Here is a 19,249-nt window from a genome sequence, read left to right as displayed (position 1 = left end):
GGTAAACTTCTTTACAAATATAGTATTTCCCATGCATGGAACAAACTCCCCCTTAATATCTGAATCATTTCTAACATAAATCTCTTTAAATACAAACTTACAACTTTTCTCCTAAATGTCAACACATGATCCCACTTAAATCCCACCTTACCACCTTATTACCTCTGACACTTTTAGCACCCACCTGTTGCAAGTGTCTTATCTCACTGGCATCTCTTTCTCTTTTTGTTGATTAAAAAAAAAAAATCTAACTGTTGTACTGTATGTTATGCACATTATTGTAATGTTTATGTAAACTTCATTCTCAAGCCTTTTGTAAATTTCTGATGTTCTCATGTAAAGCACATTATTGTATTGTTTGCATACAACTTCATTGTCAGATGTTTTTCTTTATGTAACTTTGTAATAACTGTCTGGAGCTTTTCTCCTCATGTCTCCACTGAAAACTGGCCATTGGCGTAGCTGGACTAACTCAGTTAACAAATGAGAAATAAATAAATAAATAAAATAAGCTGTGCTTTGTTGAGAAATGTTGCATCTTGTCCAGTATACATACTGGCTAGTGGACTCTCAAGGCCAGTCCCCACCCCCAAATAGCATTAGCCAATTATTTAATGTGCTTTTGTGATCTGCTTCCAGAAAAGACTAAATGTTTGACTGTGAAACCATATATTTATGATATAGTTTCACAGTCAAGCATTAAGCCATTGACCACGCAACTCTATATTTATGATATTTGGCAACTGTAGAATGGGCAGGCATAAAATAACCTATCATTGTGTAATTTCTTGTATGATTGACTGCCATAGCTCTCAACTGTCTTGATTTTTGCAGAATGCCCAGATTTTTGTCTCATGTATTTGGTCTGTTGACATCTGTAAATAATGACATAGATTTGAATTTCAGATTTCATATCCTTCAGAAAATGCATGCCAGAACAAATTCCATTATTCTCTCAGCTTTATAAGTTGCTAACTGTAAGAATAAACTGTGTAAATTCTGATCAACAGTTCATGCACTTGCTACTTTTCATCACATTGATTTGCATTGATTTGTGTTCTTTTATATGTATTGCTTCGTAGCATCTATAGTATTCATCAGTATGGTCACATGTGGCACAAGCACTCTAGATGTATTACCAGCATCATGAGGTCTTGTTTATAACAACCCAGTACTGCAAGAGAAACCATGTGACATGCAGCACCCAATAGCATTGTAGTCCATTCTTAAAGATATTGCTAACATTTGCCACACTCCCTTTATAGAAAAATAAATGTTTATGTTTTGATGTAGATAACACATTAAGTTACATTCATTTAGGCCATTTACCATTTATTTTCCTGTTTACCATAATAGAACAGAGCTACAAATTCCATTGGGCATCCTTTCCCATTCCATCAGGCATTTTTTTAGCCTCTAAAAAAAAATCATCATTTTATGCCCCCAATTATTTCATATTTATGTTTCATGGAGCCATAGGTCAGTATGGACAAGAATTTTACTCAAGAGTTTTCCAGACTTCCATGGAAGAAGGAACCTGGAGGCGCATTCTAGATCTATTCAATCTAAACACTATTTTTGCATATTCCAAAATTCAAAATACTGAGACTTCAAACTTTTTTCCCCTCAAGGATTTCTGGACACTCTAAATTTAAATGATGCTTATGTAATATACCCTTTCCCAATAAAAGCACAGATAATTTGTTGTTTCTTTGTCATGGAATTGGTTTCTCAAATCTCTTTGGGCTCAACAATCTCATGTTCTTTTTTTTCCAATTCCAGTTCTCACTTTTGTGAAGAAAGATGGCATTTGGTGGGCCAAACAGGTCCTACCTAATTCATGAGTATCTTTCTTTCCTCCCAGGTCCTCTATGATAGTGGCCACAGATGCTTCAGACTTTGCTTGGGGTCCTTTTTCTCAGGGTGACAAGAAACAAAGAGTTTTGGAATCACCGCACAGGCATAAATACACCAACGTGAAAGAAATGAAGGCTTTTATAATTGCCCTGAATGCTTAGAATCAGTTTTGATTTCTGGGCAATCTTTTAGTAGTAACAAATAATACCACTGTAATGTGGAGGAACAAGGTATTTACCCCTTTGCCTGCTGGCTATGTCTGCCCTTGGCAATTCATCACAATGCATGTGTTAAGGCAGTTTAAATTCCTTCAGAGCAGAACACAGCAGCAGACTCCTTAAGCAGGTCCAGGACAGACCCTCACTAGTGAATGCTATTCAGGGAGGTCTTCTTGAGTGGTGAATTTCTCAAATAGATCTGTTGCCTTCATTCTAAACAGACGACTGGAACAGTTCTGCTACAGTATACTTTGCAAAGTGACCTGGAAAGCAGATTCCTTTTCAATCTCATGATCAGGAAAGCTTCTTTGTCTTTCTCCCCTTTCCACTCATTTTTTGAGTTTGTTAAAAGATAAGGACGTACTTACCAAAGATAACTCTTTTGCCCCAGACAACACTGGTCCTCGTGTCTCAAGCATCTAGCCAAGGCATTTACCAGAAACTTCCTCACAAAGTGGACTTGCTCACAAAGGAGAAGGGATCTCTGATTTATATGATTATCCAAGATCTGAGTACAACTGTGTGGAAGTGTTTTTGATCACTTATAAGTACCTTTTTTTATCAGAACATGCAACGGTTATTGAAGGAAGCAAGAAAACCTAATATCAGTAAATTGTTATTTATCCAAATGGAAAATATTTTCTTTTTATTGCCAAAATATAGAATAGTACCCATCTGTAGTACCCATCTGAAGTGGAGGCACCTGTGTTTCTCCAGTACTTGTGTGAATTGCTCAATTCAGGTATTGCATGCACTTAAATAAAGGTACACCTTTTATTTATTTCAACTTGTCTGCAACTGACCCCCCGCCTTTTCTTCTATATTTCAAGTTAAGCAATTCTTTTTTTTTTTTGCAAGCTAAACCTCCCAGAAAGAAAGTAGTTTCTATCTTGAGATTTGAATTGTGTTTTAAAAAAGTTAGCTAAACTTCCCTTTGAACCTGCAGCTAGTTCTTCCCTGAAATTTCTTACTTGGAAAATGGCCCTTCTGGTACATTTATCTTCTGCAGACAGAGTTCTGAACATTAACAAAATATCAAATGATGCTTATTTCCTGGTTATCTCCACACCAGAAACACAGGGCTCACTCATTCATCACTTCATGATACACAAGCTTAACTCACTGTGTTACTAATGTGTGACACAAGCCATTCATTTTAATCATGTGCATCCCTTCTCCTCTGACAGGCAACTATCTGAATCACAAGCCCTCCTGTCTGTTCAACCTTTTTTGGTCTTTCACCCATGCATTTGCATTGCCACCTGTCCTACAAGTATATGTGGCAGTGCAAGCCAGCTCTGACCTACCCTCACCCCAGGATAGGCATGTCCACCCCTCCCCGCTACAAACTCTGTCAAATCCCCAAACTGCTTATTGAGCTTAAAAAAGCTGGGCTGTAGACAGGGCTTTATCACTGTATATCAAATGAACTGATCATATGTGGCTGCAGAGTAAAGTGAAAATAGAATTAGAATCGCCATTTTCTTGTAGTACTAGATTCATTTGAATGACTGAGAGGCCATAAATCATGCCAAAATATAACACTTTCAAGCTGTACAATGGAACCATGATAGAGGAGGGGACTATAAAATATAAGAACTGAACAACAGTATATCAAGATTTTACCCAGGAGTGACAAATGCCACATTAAAAGATGAACTAAGGGTTGACTTTCCTAGAGTATGTGTCACAAATTCTCTAGTTTTAATTCAGTACCATTACATCTACATGACTGCAGATATCCTTTCATTACAAGATGGCCGAGTATCTGCATCATGGAACACTGAAGCATGTGTCAGGCTCAGCCGCATCAAGAGGCACTAACTTATTCTAATGGCCTTAACCAGAGAAGGAGATATGTTCCTTGGTATTGTATTTTATTAAAGGGAGACATCACAGAAAAAAAAGACAGTGTTTTCAGGCAGTTGCACTTGTTGAGTATCCCAGAAAATAAGTACTGAACACCCCTGAAGTAAGATTAGTTGCAGGCATTTTAGCTACCTATTTTATGTCCTTTTATACTTTAACATGGCTGAACAAGTCTTAGCTGTACGTTTTTTCATGGCAAAATATTTAATTGTTTTCTGGGTTTTTAAGTTCTTCATAAATGCGTCAATTAATGAGAGGCTGATAGTAGCAAAATGTTTGTTTGCTGTCATCTGCACCTTCACAAAGGCAGTGAAATAGAGATTTTGACTGTGCTCTTAAAAGCAACACCCTAGGAGGACTGCTTTAACTGCTTAGTAACTGCATAGCAACATAACAGTTTCACTACCTTTGCTTGATGTTTCTGTACAGGAAGTAAACATTGCAAATGATCAGATATGTTGCTTAATTTTCAGCCAGGAAGTGACATTATTGTGCGAGATGCTCTAGGAAATGCACATTTCGCGGTTCAGAAATACACATTCAGAAAAAAAGACATGTTCAAGAACATTTTCACCATTATTGAACTACGCTTTTCAAACAACTGGTGGTAGAAAAACATTACTTCTTTAATGGCAGTTAGCCAGAGTAATCTGAGGGCATAACTGAATTTGACTTTCATCTGCAAGTTAATGTTTGCCTGCTAATTCTCACCCTTCAAAGCAAAGACAGTTTATTTTCAGTAAGAAATGTAAAGATTTATTTATTTGGCCCTGTCTAAGAATGTTTACTGTGATGGATGGGTGAGAGATATGTGCGTTGTTCATTTCTCAGTCATTCAGCAAGTGGATAAGTCTTAGATCTGGTTTAGGGTTCTTCTCTGTGTAATGTACATGTTAATAGCTTTATTTCACCCCCCCTCCCCGCCACATACAACTCCTAAAATATTGCTATATTGTAGCACAAAAAAGTAAGTACAGCTGAAAAAAGTTAAGTAATACTGGAGGGAATGAAAGAAGGAATAGGTAGTTATGGCTATAGCAGGGGATTAGACAGCACAGATAAAAAAGTGGAAATACCCAGTGTTCTGAGCATAGAAGGCCCATTGCTTACAAATGAAAAAACAAAAGGGTAGCAAATCAGACACTAAAACAAGTGTGCTAGTGTTTAGAGAGTAGGCTAAGGATATTAATGAAGAAATCTTGCAAGAGTAAGCAAAGGTTTTGTCTCTGGCAGGTTAAGAGCCAGTAAATTAAGCAGCTACCATACTCTGGATTACTAGGGACAGTAAGTTAATTCAGAGTTTTCATTGAACCCATACAAAAGAATAAGCTGTGCCATCTGAAGCTTTGTCTGCCCATATACAAAGATCTACACACAGTTCATTGCAGAATGCTACACCGTAAGTATATATCATGTGTACACCATAAGAATGTATCTTCTGTACGTAAATGAACAGGCAATCATCACTTTACTTGCTGGGACTAGTAAAATACAAAGAAGTGTCTTCTGACTGTCCTGTATTTTCTATTTGTGAAGTGCAAGTATCTTCATTTAGAAGTGAAGTTCCTCTGTATGACTTTCTTCTTCTTCTTCTTCAATAACTGTATACTTTTTTCCATAGAATGTTAAAGCACAAGTTATAGACAAGATATTATTATTACATTGGCTACCTTTCTTTTCCTATTTATGGCAGCATCTCTGAGTCATATCATATCTATCATTTAGGGCTGGCCTGAGATGAAATGAGGCCCTAGTCAAAGGGCTTCCTGACACCTCCTCACCTGATAACCATCCTTCAGGTGCACCCATTTTAGCCCATCCTGGCTTCTCGATATCATCAAGATTACTTTTTTCTTGTTTTCTCTCACTTTATCTAAATTTTCAGCTTTTTCCACAATCTTTTGACTGCATTATTATAACAAATGTAGAGGAAATAATCAAATGAAGACAGAGCCCCCCAGAAGCCATGGGGTTCTAGATGCTCTGAGGTACAGTTTAGCGTTTTTTTCCTTAAACATTTGATCGGGTGATGGCTTGAACAAAAATCATGATGAAGGAAGCAATTCAATCTTGTTTTTCTGTCGCAGAAGGTTATGTCCAAGCCTTAATGTTCCAAGCCGAAACTCATTAAATTGAGAAGACAAATATTTGTGAGGATACATAAATAATATCAGACAACAGTGCCTGCCTCCTGACCCCCACACAAAAGCAGAATACAGTCACCTTCTGTGTATCCCTCTAGTGTTATATTGCAATGAAAGTGAAAGAACAACTGGTCATAGTCATATAGTTCAAGTTGCTGGTGTCATGCATATATTGCAATATGCCTTCTCTCCCTTACCCAAAAAGAGAACAATCTTCTATGTACCTCTCTGACATTAGAATGGGACAAAGATGAAAGAATAAATTGACCCCATTAATATATTTCAACTTGTTGCCGTCAGACATATTTGCGCAGTATGCCTCCTTACCCTGCCCTCAAAGGATAGCCATTTATATACAAGTCAGGTATTTGATTCATGGGTTCATAGGTCAGTACTAGGCTAATGGCCCTAGAGCCAATACAAGCCTAGCCCAAGAATATTCCCAGTCCTGTTGCCGGACGTTAGTTTCCTGTGCCCCTACTGAGCAAGGCTGTTGAAGTGATCCCCGGGGTGAATTTCCTGTTACCGAGCCACTCGTCAAGATTTTTCTTGAAGAGGGCTAGTGAAGTGCTCTGCTGGACATGAATGGGGAGTTTATTCCAGAGTATGGGAAGTCTCTGGGTTAGGAACCTGTCCCTCCAGTAGTTTCTGTTTATTGTGGTGATGAGGTTGAGGTATTTGGAGCGCGTGGTGCAGCAGGATTGAGACTTTTTCAGATAAAATATGTCTAGCAACACTGGGTCAGACATGGCTTTGTATGCTAAGCAGAGATTGCCTCTAAGTAGGCGATATGAGACAGAGTAAAGATGGAGTTTTTTGAGTCTGTCTGTATAGAGCATTTGTTTGAGTCCTAGGATCCTCTTTGTGAGGAATTTTTGTGGCCTCAGGTGTCTAGTGAGGTACATGCCAAATGGGGCATTGTACTCAATAATGGGTCTAATGAGGGATGAGTAGAGTGGGATTATGACTTCTTTCTTCCTGGATGAGAAACCTTTTGTAATGAGGTGTGCCACATAGAGGGACATTCTAACTACAGTGGCAACATGGTTGCCAAAGGAGAGGTTACTATCTACCTGTGTCCCTAAATCTCTTATCACACTTTGGGAGTTGAGTGGATTACCATTGATGTGGTAGTTCGTGGGCACTGTGTTTTTCCCGAAGGGGATGACGTTGCAAATTTTAGCATTGAGCTTAAGACCATGGTTCTGGCACCAGTTGTTGGTGTCTCTGAGGCCTTTTTGTAGGATGTCTACATCAGCTTGAGAGTCAGTAATAGCTCCCATTTTGCAGTCATCCATGAATTTGGTTAACCAAAGTCCCTTGCTGTTGGCCTAAACTTCAGAGAAGCAGATACCAAACAGGAGAGGATCCAGGACAGATCCCTGTGGGACTGCACTTGTAACTGCCCGGTAGTTGGATCTGGAGTCTGCTACTTTCACCATGTGGGTTCTGTCCATGAGCCAGTTGGAAATCCATCTTATGATGTAGGGGTTTATGCCTAGGTTAGTGAGTCTGTCAATGATCCCTGAGTGGGGGATGGTGTCGAAGGCCTTGGCTAGATCGAGGTAGGCTGTATGGACTACCTTGCCTTCATTGACCACTCTGGTGCCAGAATCAAAGAGGTCTATCAGGTTGAACAGACATAATCTGCCCTTCACAAATCCAAACTGCGAAGGGTCCAGGGTTTGAAGGTTCCCTATATCCCTGTTTATGAGGTCCGTAATGATGTGCTCTGTGAAGATTGGGTGAAGATAGGTGAAGGCTGCCAGCCTAGCCAGATAGAATTTTTGAGATAATTCTGTCATCTGTAAATATTAATGTAAACCACAGGCTTGTTGTCTTAAATTGTAAAAATAGTGTTACATGTGGAACTGGAAGAAAATGTAACAACAGTGCACTCTACTGACCAAGTAAAGCATGTTGTGACCCTTTGATGTTAGGACCCGGAGCCAGTGAGTCAAGAGTGGGGCATCCTGCCTATTGTTTTAAGACCAGAGTTAATGGCCAGAATTTGCATGCATAAATGTCCTTTATTGCTCTGCTTTCTGCCCAGAGGTGAAGAATGTAAATGTAGTTACTGTTAGACTAAGTGTTTTTATGTGATCTCAGAACTGTACTACTGAATTATTTTAAGTATTTCTATGTGATCTCTGAACTCTTGACTAACACTGTGTAGTTAAATTATTCTCTTCTGTTTTGACTATTTGTTATTAAATATTTTTAAACCCTTTCAGCTGTGGCTGTTTTTGTAAAGATAATTTAAGCTCTTTAAAGTACTTGCATGCCTTTGGTAAAATTGTACAATGCCACTTCAATAGCTTTAGCCCTGGGCTATACCACCAATTGAATAATAATATTGCACAGTATAAATTGGACACTCATTTAAGGGCCTTTGAGTAGCTGATAAATATTAGTGGGTGGTGGCAGCTGGTGCTACCGTATAGTCTGGCAAAAAGGGGCACAGCTGGAGAACCTGTGCCAGCCTTCCCCAGGAGTGTCTGTTGTGATTGTATAAATTCTTCTCAAAGTGTGTGTTTGTGTGTGTGTGTGTGTGTGTGTGTGTGTGTGTGTGTTTGTGTGTGTGTGTGTGTGTGTCTGTGTGTCTGTGTGTCAGCTACTTGGGCAGGGACATGAAGCACTGGTTGGACAGAGAGGGTGCTGGAGGTTTTAGCTTGCCCACTAGGCTGAGATCAGGACCCTATAGCTATGCCAGTGGAGAGTCTTATTGGGGACCTGGAGAGCAAGGGAGTGACCAGCCCAGACTGACTGTGATCTCTGTGTGCTCTTAAGGGAAATTGCACTTTACTGTGTGTATTTGTTATCCTTTCCTCCTATATGAGACGCCCCCCACTGGTGTTAGTGGTGAGGATTGAGGCTGCTTGATTGCTGGGCCAGGGTAGGGGCGTCACATGCTCCATGGCCTTACAAATTAGGCTCATCAGGCTGATAGGGCGGTAGTTTCCAGGGTCAATAGTCACTTCCCCTTTATGGAGTGGAATGACTGTAGTGGTGTGCCATTTAGTGGGAACAAAGCCTGAAGTGAGGCTGTGGTTGAACAAGACACTCAGGTGTGGTGCCAGTTCCCTTTGTAATTCATGTAGAACACAGTCAGGTATATTATCAGGTCCCATGGAAGCTGAATTTTTGGCTTTGGATAGTGCGGCTTCTACCTGTGCAGCCATGATATTAGGGATTTGGCATTCTTCGGGTATTGGGATGGGCCCTTTAGGGGATGAAGGGAAAGTAAAGTTTGCCCTAAACCTGTCGGCCAAGATAGTGGCAATATCTGTTGGTTCAGTATAAGTGGTGCCATTGTGCAGTAGCTCAGAGCACCTCTGCATATCTTTATACAGATTCTTGACATAACTAAACAGTCCCTTGTCATTATCTTTAGCATCTGTAGCAATTTTGTTTTCATACCTAGCTTTGGAGGATTTGATGAGGCATCTCAATTTTTTGCTGAGACTTACAAGGGAATTTTTCCAGTCTTGGGACTTTACCCTTTTCTGCAACAGTTTTTTCCTTCTGTTGCAGAGTTTGTTAATGGCAGGGGACCATCAGATTGGCTTCCTTTTTTTGGAGGACAGGATCTTGGTTCTGGTTGGTATGGCCTGATCCATGCACTTGTGTAAATGCTCATACAGTGCCTTGATGTATGATTCAGCAGCCAAACACTCATTCCCCACTTGCATGGATGATGTGAAGTTTGACACTTCTGTCTTTAGAAGCTCAAAACTGGCATTGGAGAAGTTCTTCACTGTGGTTTCCTTTGGGGGGGGGGGTGAGGGTGGGATTTGTATATCGACTGTGATTAACTTGTGGTCAGATCTAACCAGGGAGGAGTTGATTACTGGTGTAGGGCATCGGTTCCCCATGTTTGTAATGATCAGGTTGAGAATATTTCTGTCTCTGGTAGGGGTGAGAATGAGTTGGTCCAGGGCACTGGAATTAATGAATTCCAGAAAACAATGGGCAAATGAGTTGGAACAGGAGTAATTTTCCCAGCTAATGGAGGGGTAGTTAAAGTCTCCCAGTATTACGGTATTAGGTTGAACCTTAATGCTTTCCAGAGTGTTCAGGAATGCGGATTGGGAATCTTGGGACATTGTGAGGGATCTATAGGAAGCTACAACCTGGACTGCTGTACCTGTAGTATCTCTGATGCATTATGTTGGGCAACTAGTCTAGAGGTGTGTGTATCCTTTATGAAGATGGATACACCACCGCCTTTCTAAGGAAAGTGTAAAAAATAATGATTTTGTAATGTATTACACAGTGACCTTCTTTGCACACCATATAGATTTGTTTGTGAGGCAAATTAAAGAAATAAAGATAACAATGTTCCCGGTAACCGCACAAGCTAGAGTTATTTTCTGTGTACACTTCTGAGTCTTTTTTAATGGAAAAGAAAATTGAAGCAATAATGACTACATAGTCTCTGTCTCTCCCACTAGCTATGATGTTCTGTGCACTCTGTTGAGCAGGGGGAATGTTCGACTAGATAAGATCTAGAACAGATGCCACTACTAAGCCTGAATCAAAATCTATTTCTACTGCTGGGATGTGAGGGTTGCTAGAGTCTCAGAAGTTCTGAGTACCTGAATGTTCTGTGATGCAAGTGCAAACAAATGCTTGTGCATGTGCACACGTACTGCCACTGCCACTGCTAAGCCTGATCTATCACAAGACATAGAAATGTACATGTGCATGCACACACACGCACACACACACACACACACACACACACACACACACACACACACACACACACACACACACACACACACACACACACACACACACACATAAGCCATATCAACGATCACTTTAGACTCATTTTACCAAATACAATATATTATGTGACAGTATTCCTGCCACACCAGATCAGTGAGTGTTAACAGTGATCAAAGAACAGCAGGGTTAAGTTACTTTAATCCACAGATGGTCTCTATATGCATTATTTCTTGTCATGTTATTGACTATGTGTACTTCAGATGTCTGATTGCGATAATACTGCCCACAAATGCACATTAGTACTGTCAAACTGAATTAACAACTGTTTTACACAGTTATGACAGCAGGATTAGTCATTATCATTAACAGACAGCTCTTCTACTGAGCTGTTGTAGCCACAGTGTTGCCTGTGGGCACCTCAGATTTCTGACTGTAGTAAAGAAAATACATTAATTAATATGATAATAAATTTACTACTAATAATGGAAACAATAATATATTTCAGATTTGTTTCTAGTGAAGTATTCCAACTTGCTTGACACAAATAATGTAAAAGGAAAGTTAAGTTTTCCAAATTATCTGTAGTTATACATGAAACACACGTGTGTGTGTGTGTGTGTGTGTGTGTGTGTGTGTGTGTGTATGTGTGTGTGTGTGTGTGTGTGTGTGAGTTCACATCACTACTTGACTCTACAGTTACTTAGTTTACTTTATTTTTATTCTTGATTTAGCACCAAATTGGATGCACATTTTTAAATAATCCCAGAGCTTCGTTTCAACCAAACATTTTTAAAAAGTTGCTCTCTTGTACAGTAGACTGGTATCCTGTTCTGGATTTGTGTCTCTGCCTTGTGCTCATTGACTGCCAGGGTAAGATCCTACTACTCCCATGTCAATGAACTAGATAGATAAAGCTGGTAATCAATGAATGAACAAGTAAAAATTGCTAAACTGCCAATTACTTGTAGAGTCACGCTTGCTCAGATCTGCATGATGAACTGTGATTTCTTTCATTTTTTTCAAGCAGTCATTTTCTGACAACGAACTTATCCATTTCAGGGTTGTGGGGTAACCAAAGCCTATCTCAGCACTCCTTTAGCACAAGGTAAAACAAATATTTCTGAATGGAATAATAGTACATCCAAAGACACAAGTGTGTGTGTGCTCATGTGAACTCACACAGTCACACACGTGCATGTGCTTGTGTGGCATGTCTAACTACAGGTAATTTGGAAAGCTATTTCTTTTCCTATGATATATCTTCTGATGAAAAACTATGAGGACTCTCGAAGGAATGACATGGGAACTTCTCAGAGAAATCACTCCAACCAAGAAATCAGACTGGAGAATCATTGTGGAGCACCAGTGATAGCCATTACATTTCTGAGCTGCCGTCTTTCATATCTGAGATACCCAGTACACATAAAGTGAGACTTGAGTACAGGCAGAAAAATATTCAAACATTTATCTTCAAACAGGCTTTCATACCTTCATCTGAAATATATGCTTTTAGCATATTTTGTCCTTCCTTAAGTCAAGTGTTACTTCATGTGATGGACATCTCTCTTTAGATGGAACCATTAATGTTTTGAAGATATACTTTATTAACTATGGGAAGAACACTTTTATAGGATTTCTGTTTTGAGAAGATAAACTGCTGGTTGATTATATTCCATATTTTTATTGTGGTCTTCCCTGCAGATAACTTGTTAACAATACTTGGCACTCTCATTTCTATACATTAGCTCTCTATTTGCATTTTTTGGACATGGTACCACGTCCTTACTTATGTGTACAATGTTAACTCTACTGATTTAGCAGAAGTGATATCCTCCCACTGCCTAAAGTCCATGGTACTCCTTGCTCTTACTGTTCACCTGTTATTTCTTGGATTGATTTCAAAAGGTGGAATTGGCCAACCAATCTTTGATCGGAGCACTTTTTGGTAGGTTGCTGATGTCCCAGTTGACACCGACTCATTTTCTGTAGTGTGCTTCCACAAGATTGCTGAATGATAAAGTTCTTTTCTGAGCTGAACCCTCAGCAACTAGTCCGTCCCAGTGAAATATATTCTGTTCTAATTATTATAACTGACAGTGTCAAATAAACATTTGGGACTCATCTTTTAAAGCTATTAATGCACCTTCCTACTGGTTGTTGGGTGCACTGCTTTTTATCACCACCATTATGGGTCTCATGATTGGCTAGGATATTTCCTTCAGACTAGATTTTATTGGATCAGCATTATGCTTGATAATTAACTATTGGTGGTACACATTTGAGGCATTCTCCCCTTAGTCTCTAGAGCTCTGCAATCTTTATTTTTCTGTCATTTCAAATAATTATGGTTATAATGTGAAAATGTCTGTAAAATTGTACCAGTCTGATGAAGACTATGTCTTAGGCAAAATAAATCATTTACTGATCAATTGAGGAGTTGCAAACGTGTTTTTATATGTTCCTAGACATGCCTAGTCTTATTTTATTTTTGTGTTCTTAGATACTTGTGATTGGGTTTACCATATCCGTTAACTTAGATTAGATTGACTTACATTATCATTGATACAAACTCACTGATCACAAAATATCAACTAGTGAATTTGCATGTCCTGGGGCACAACACTGGAACCCGAAAAAAAAAAAAACAGTTGTTTTTGCAAGGGGTGATTCTCCATACCACCTACTACTTAAATATACAAACTCCAGGATCACACAATACAGAGGAATGGTCATATTCTGCATGACTGATATTATGGTGATTTTGCACCACTATTTATCAGCTTTCCTGTCAACAAAATGTAACACGCACGAAAGCTGTCAATAGAATGAAAAGTCAATGAAGTCTGATGAACCCATATCCATATACATACATGTGTGTATCTATATATGTATTTGTATCTATATGTATTCCAAGTAAATCCATAAACCAGATGCTACACATGCACTTTCACAATGTGTGTATATGTGCACTTGTGTGTACCCACAGACATGCACCCACATTCTCACACTCACCTTGAGTGCACACACAAGCACTTGTAGTATAGACAGATAGGTATAAATTTGATTACCTGATATGGAGAGCGTGACACTGAAACTGGAATAAATTTCATCCAACACGTTTTTCAGTTTTACTGACCATAAATTGTTGAATTTGTTGAATTATATTTGCCAGTGTGTTGAATTGTCAAATTCATATTCCAGCCATTTCTTGAACCAAAATCCCTCTCTTTTAAAATACCTGCCTTCTGTTATTTTTTAGTATATTCTTAATTTCTAATTATAGTGATAAATATATTTTTATAAATATATGCTATATATATTCTAGCTTTGTATCTTACACCTGATTTTCATAATTGATGTATGACGTTGTATTTTTTTTCTTTACTGCATTCATTATCTTTATTTGGTAGCAAAATAATGTGTACATTTAATTAGTTTTGTAATATTGTTACTTGTCATGCTTCTTTGTTTAGAAGATGAATTAAAATGCAGCACACAACCTGTACTGAGGACCGAATCCATCATGCTCTGGAGAGATGTCTTCATGGACTAGACCAAACATCTCCTACTTCAGATACATGGAAAGGTACACCTTTGATGTTCTTTTTTTGTTTTATGGTCCCTTCTACCCTATACGAATGAAACCTTTTGAACAGTGGTGCCTCTGTTCTATTTGTTTTGTGGTTGTACTTTACTCATTCTCACATCACCATTGTGCATGCTTTACCATTGCAACTTTTGATCTGTACCTGCTTCTACTGTTAATATTTTTTCTCTCGTGCCAGCTGTCTCTATGTATATGTTTTAATTGTAATTATTTTCATATATTTTGTTTGTATTCTTTTACTGTATATGCTTCAGTATGGGCTGATAAAGGTCTTTGGATGTATGTTCTTACCTGGTTAACTGTTGAACCTATGTTCTTACCTAGTTAATTATCTATCATGCCCGTTTTATGCTGCTTGCATCACCTGTATATGCAGGCTGAGGTTAAAAACATTGTAAACGCTGTAGATGCACAAGGGCTGAAATATGTGCATACAAGAAAGAAACGTCAAGAGGAATTGAAGTTGGCTTTAAGTTATAAATAGTACTGTATACCATTATTTAAATCGCTGCACCTCCCCAATATAAAAAAAAAAATAAAACTTCCACTTATACTTATAAAAGCAAAACGCATTCACTGTAAAATTTTATAGTTAATAATTCTACTTCAGGTATGTACAGTGTATTGCAACTCTTTAAGTTTCATTTTCCAGTTTGTAATAGTATTCACACGTCTTGAAGATTAATTCCCCAAGTAATCGTTTGGTTATATCCTTCCTACTGTATCTCAGCATTTGTACTAATGTGTGTGGATGGCACAGTGATGCAACAGTAAGTGCTGATGCCGCATAGTGCTTGGTTATCATTTTAGTTCCTGACTGTGAAGCCTTTTATGTGGAGTCTGCATGTTTTCCCTATATCTGTCCACATTTATTTTCAGGCACACTGGTTTCCTCTGGCATTCTAGAACATGCACCACATGACCAGTGACTCTCTAGTTTGCCTCAGGATATGCATGTGATGTGCATGTGTGTGCGTCCTGTGATGGCTTGCTACATATCTAGGTATTAGTTCTCAGCCTTATGCCCACTGTACACTGGGATAGGCAGTAGCTTTCCTGCCACCCAGAATAGGGTAAGGTAAAACTAATAAACCAATGAAGGAAATATTTATTATTTTAAAAGTCTGTATTAAACAAGAGGTCAAATATGTTGCTAAAGGCTTATAAAATAATTATTTTATTCTAGTTTGTATTTGCAATCACAATGCTTAGTGAAGTTAAACTTTTATTTCCTTCCTTTGAATAATTATTTTTAGACATTGAGTCTGTTTAGGGGCCTAGCAATCACATTTTTATGTTCCTTCGGGTTACCTGATTTATATGGTGTTTTACTGCAATCCCTTTCACTTAGGCTTTCAGATATGCGTCTGTTCTTGATGCCCTTATTTCCCTTCTGGACTGTGCAACACTTTTTGCTTGGATTAAGACTTCCGTATTTTAGATTTTGTTTTGCTTAAATGTAATTCTTGAAAGTAAAATATGCAGGCTGTGATCCCAGTGTTTAGCAAGCATTCTTCATTGCTACTGATTGGGGTTGCTGCAGAATATTGGGTGGCTGTGCAGCTTTCTTAGAGCACTGCGTAAATAACTCAGCTTGATTACCTAATCAGTAGCCTGCTAACACAATGTCATGCAATGTAGCCATTCTTCTTCTTCTTCTTCTTCTTTCGGCTTTTCCCGGTTAGGGGTCGCCACAGCGGATCACCTGCCCGCTTATGATTGGCAGTGGAGTTTTTTTACGGTGTCGAGTTGTCAGCCCAGCGCCCAGCATTCCACAGAAGGCACACACACACACACTCACAACTAGGGCCAATTTAGAGTGTCCAGTCCACCTACAGCATGTCTTTGGGATGTGGGAGGAAACCGGAGCACCCGGAGGAAACCCATGTGACCACAGGGAGGACATGCAGACTCCGCACAGAAGGCACCCCAGTCGAGGAACGAACCAGAGAACCTCTTGCTGTGAGGCGGCAACTCTAACCGCTGCACCACCGTGGCCACCCACACCTTTCATTTTGTATTACTGTATATACATGAATATGTACACTGAACTTACTGCTGTTATATGTTATCAAACAGATTTGCAATAGAATTCATTTTTGTTGCACAGTAGAAAGCAAAATGAAACCAGCAAATCACACATCTCCATGAATATCTAAATGCATAACTCTTGAGAGACAGTACCCGGATTATGAGAATATGATCCAAACCTACTTCTTATTATGTTTTTGCATAACTCCATAAGAAGTGGACAGCTGTGTGCCAAACAAATTATTACCATGTGGCAGAAGAAAGCAGTAAAATGGATGCAGATAAATGTGTAATGACCTTCATCACATTGAGAGTTGCTTATTCTACATCCTGATGTATGTAAGCATTTAAGGCTAAAAGCTACTTTTTTAAGTGTGGTTAATGGATTTTTTTTTCTTTAAATAACACTAATACTGTGTAATCAAATAGAGCCTGAGAAAATGAAACTACTTAGTATGATGTTCATCGTGTTTCACTGTTGCAGTCATGACTGTAGGGTTCTCCCCTGCCGGCAGGCAGTCCTCGGTCAGCCAGAATCCCACAATCTGGGTCCGGCGTCATTTTCTGACGCCATTTTCTCCAGTCTTTCTTGCCGTGCGGTGATAGCAGTTCGCAAGTGCCGGTCGGCTGACTCCTGACGATTTTTTCTGGTAAACTTCAGTCCGAAGACTTTCTTCTCCACTCAAAGCTAAGTACCCCATTGGGGAAACTTTTTTCTTGCTCCACTCCGATATCAGAAAAAGTTAATAATTGAATTTCATGTGGGAAGCAAATACCTCATAAGGATTTTCATTCTTACTGTATTCCTTGCTTAGGCCCTGACCACGACGTAGCTAGTTGTCGGTTTTGTGCTAGATTCAATCAACGTACTATTAAATGAAGGTACAGTTTTGCTTTTCATTACTTCGGTAGGCGCTTTAACTACAAAATGTCGTCGGATACGGTTCCGGCTACCGGAGTTCACAAACGTCGCAAGGATAAAGACAGGCCTCCGAGGTCCAAATCTGATGATAGCGCACAAGCGGAGCCAGCTTCAGGTTCGGCCGTCATCAGTGAGGCGCTTTTGCAACCCCTGTCATCGGCCGTTTCAGAACCGATGGCCGAAACGGACTCTCATGAGGAGCCAACCAGGCCTTTAAATATTTCAATTGCAGGACCTTCGGACAATGCTCCTTCGGATGGGTCCGGAGCCGCTGTGCAGGTACCGGCTTCCGAAGGGGTTTTCAGGTCTACTCAGCTTCTTATAAAGGCAATGCCAAAGACAAAGGCAAAGACTCCTTCTAAATCAAAGACTGCAACACAGGCCTCTTCTAAACCGGCTCCCAAGTCACAGAAACAGTTACTCAAGATGGCGGAGGATTTACTTACTATGATTAGGGGTTCCCATCCCCCTGCAGATAAAAGGCCAAGGCAGGATTTTTTTTATGATTCCTCTGATCAGGCTTCTGTTTCTTCAGTTTCTTCTTCTGACCAGGAATATTCTTTCCCTCCTTATGAGGATTCTGATGCTGAGGAATCCATTCCTTCAGCTTCTCCCCCTGAGGATTTCTCTTTTGGGGAAACTTTGCATGAAATGAGGGAACATTTCCACTGGGAAGGACAAGAGTATTCGGAATCTAAGAAAAGACTAAGGGATTTTCTTCTTCTCCCCCAGCATAGACCCCTGGCTATTCCTCCTGTTTTGGATATTGTGGATGATGCTTTTTTGGAGGCTAATTTAACCCCTGACTCTTTTCCTCCTGCTCCTGTTAAGCCTGATAGTTATTACAGGGTTCCTGATTCCCACCAGTTTTTATACAAGAACCCTTCGGCTGACCCTGAAACCATTTCTCAGGGTCCTAAGGGAGTTAAGGCCGCCTTTGCCAAAAACCTCATTCCCACTGAAAAGGATTCTAGATCTTTAGAAAGATGGGGCAAAAAAGTGTACACTTCTGCTACTTTGTCCATTAGGGCTTTAAACTGTCAGTTTCATATGCTGAAATACCAGCAATTTATCTTGTCTGTCTTAAAACAAAAGCTTACTTCCATTTCTGCCTGTGCAAATGATAAGGAATTACATGACTTATTGCATGCCACTGAACAAGTTGGGAAGCATGGTTTACACTGTGGATTGGATGCCTTGGAGGCTTCTTGTAGGGCTGCTGCCTCTGGCACAGTCATTAGAAGGCATGCATGGCTAAAGGAACAAAATTTGCCAGAACAAGTAAAAGCTAAATTATTGGATGCTCCTGTTTAGCATAATGTTTTATTTGGATCAAAAGCTGAAGAGGTGATTAAAAAGATGGAGGATAAGGCGAAATCCATGCAAACAGTTAAAGATTTCTTACAAGTACAGCCACCAAGATTTAGCAGGAATTGGCCTTCTAAAAATTGGTCCTTTCACACTTCCGACAGGCCTCAGAGGGGTAGATATAGATGCTCCAGAGGAAGGCCTCAAACACAAGCTTCTTATAGACCAAGACAATGGACTGCTTCCACCCCTAGGGGAGGAGAGGATAGGTCACAAACTCATAGGAAACAAACTCAATGACTCCCTCTGTTGGGCTGCAGGAACTTCTTGCCTGGAAGCCCCTCTCGGAGGAAAACTCTCTCTTTTTTATCAAAATTGGACTCATATAACCCAAGACAAGTGGGTTCTGGATGTGGTTTTAAGAGGTTACAAATTCCATTTTCATGCCCTGTCAAGGCCAAGCGGATGGCCAGACCTCTCAAAACATCAATGGACGGAGGCCTTAAACCAGGTGGAAGCTCTTTTGGCTATGAAAGCCATAGAACTGGTTCCACTTTCA

The 19,249-nt window shown here is 39.6% G+C and overlaps 1 protein-coding gene across 1 annotated transcript in view; it reads left to right on the top strand.

Moving 5' to 3' along the window:
* The window catches only part of PIK3R5 (phosphoinositide-3-kinase regulatory subunit 5), an 823,030-nt gene that overhangs the window by 264,152 nt on the left and 539,629 nt on the right, over window positions 1–19,249 (top strand). Inside the window, exon 3 of the mRNA XM_044085025.1 lies at window positions 14,296–14,408. Within this exon, the coding sequence (XP_043940960.1) occupies window positions 14,309–14,408 (100 nt within the window). The 5' untranslated portion in view covers window positions 14,296–14,308. The remainder of the gene's footprint in view (window positions 1–14,295; window positions 14,409–19,249) is intronic.

Source organism: Protopterus annectens, chromosome 10.part0 (genome assembly GCF_019279795.1).
Source record: "Protopterus annectens isolate FY-2018-M chromosome 10.part0, PAN1.0, whole genome shotgun sequence".
NCBI lineage: Eukaryota > Metazoa > Chordata > Ceratodontiformes > Protopteridae > Protopterus > Protopterus annectens.
The sequence above is the reverse complement of the archived record's forward strand: the minus strand, read 5'-3'. Positions and strand labels throughout refer to the sequence as shown.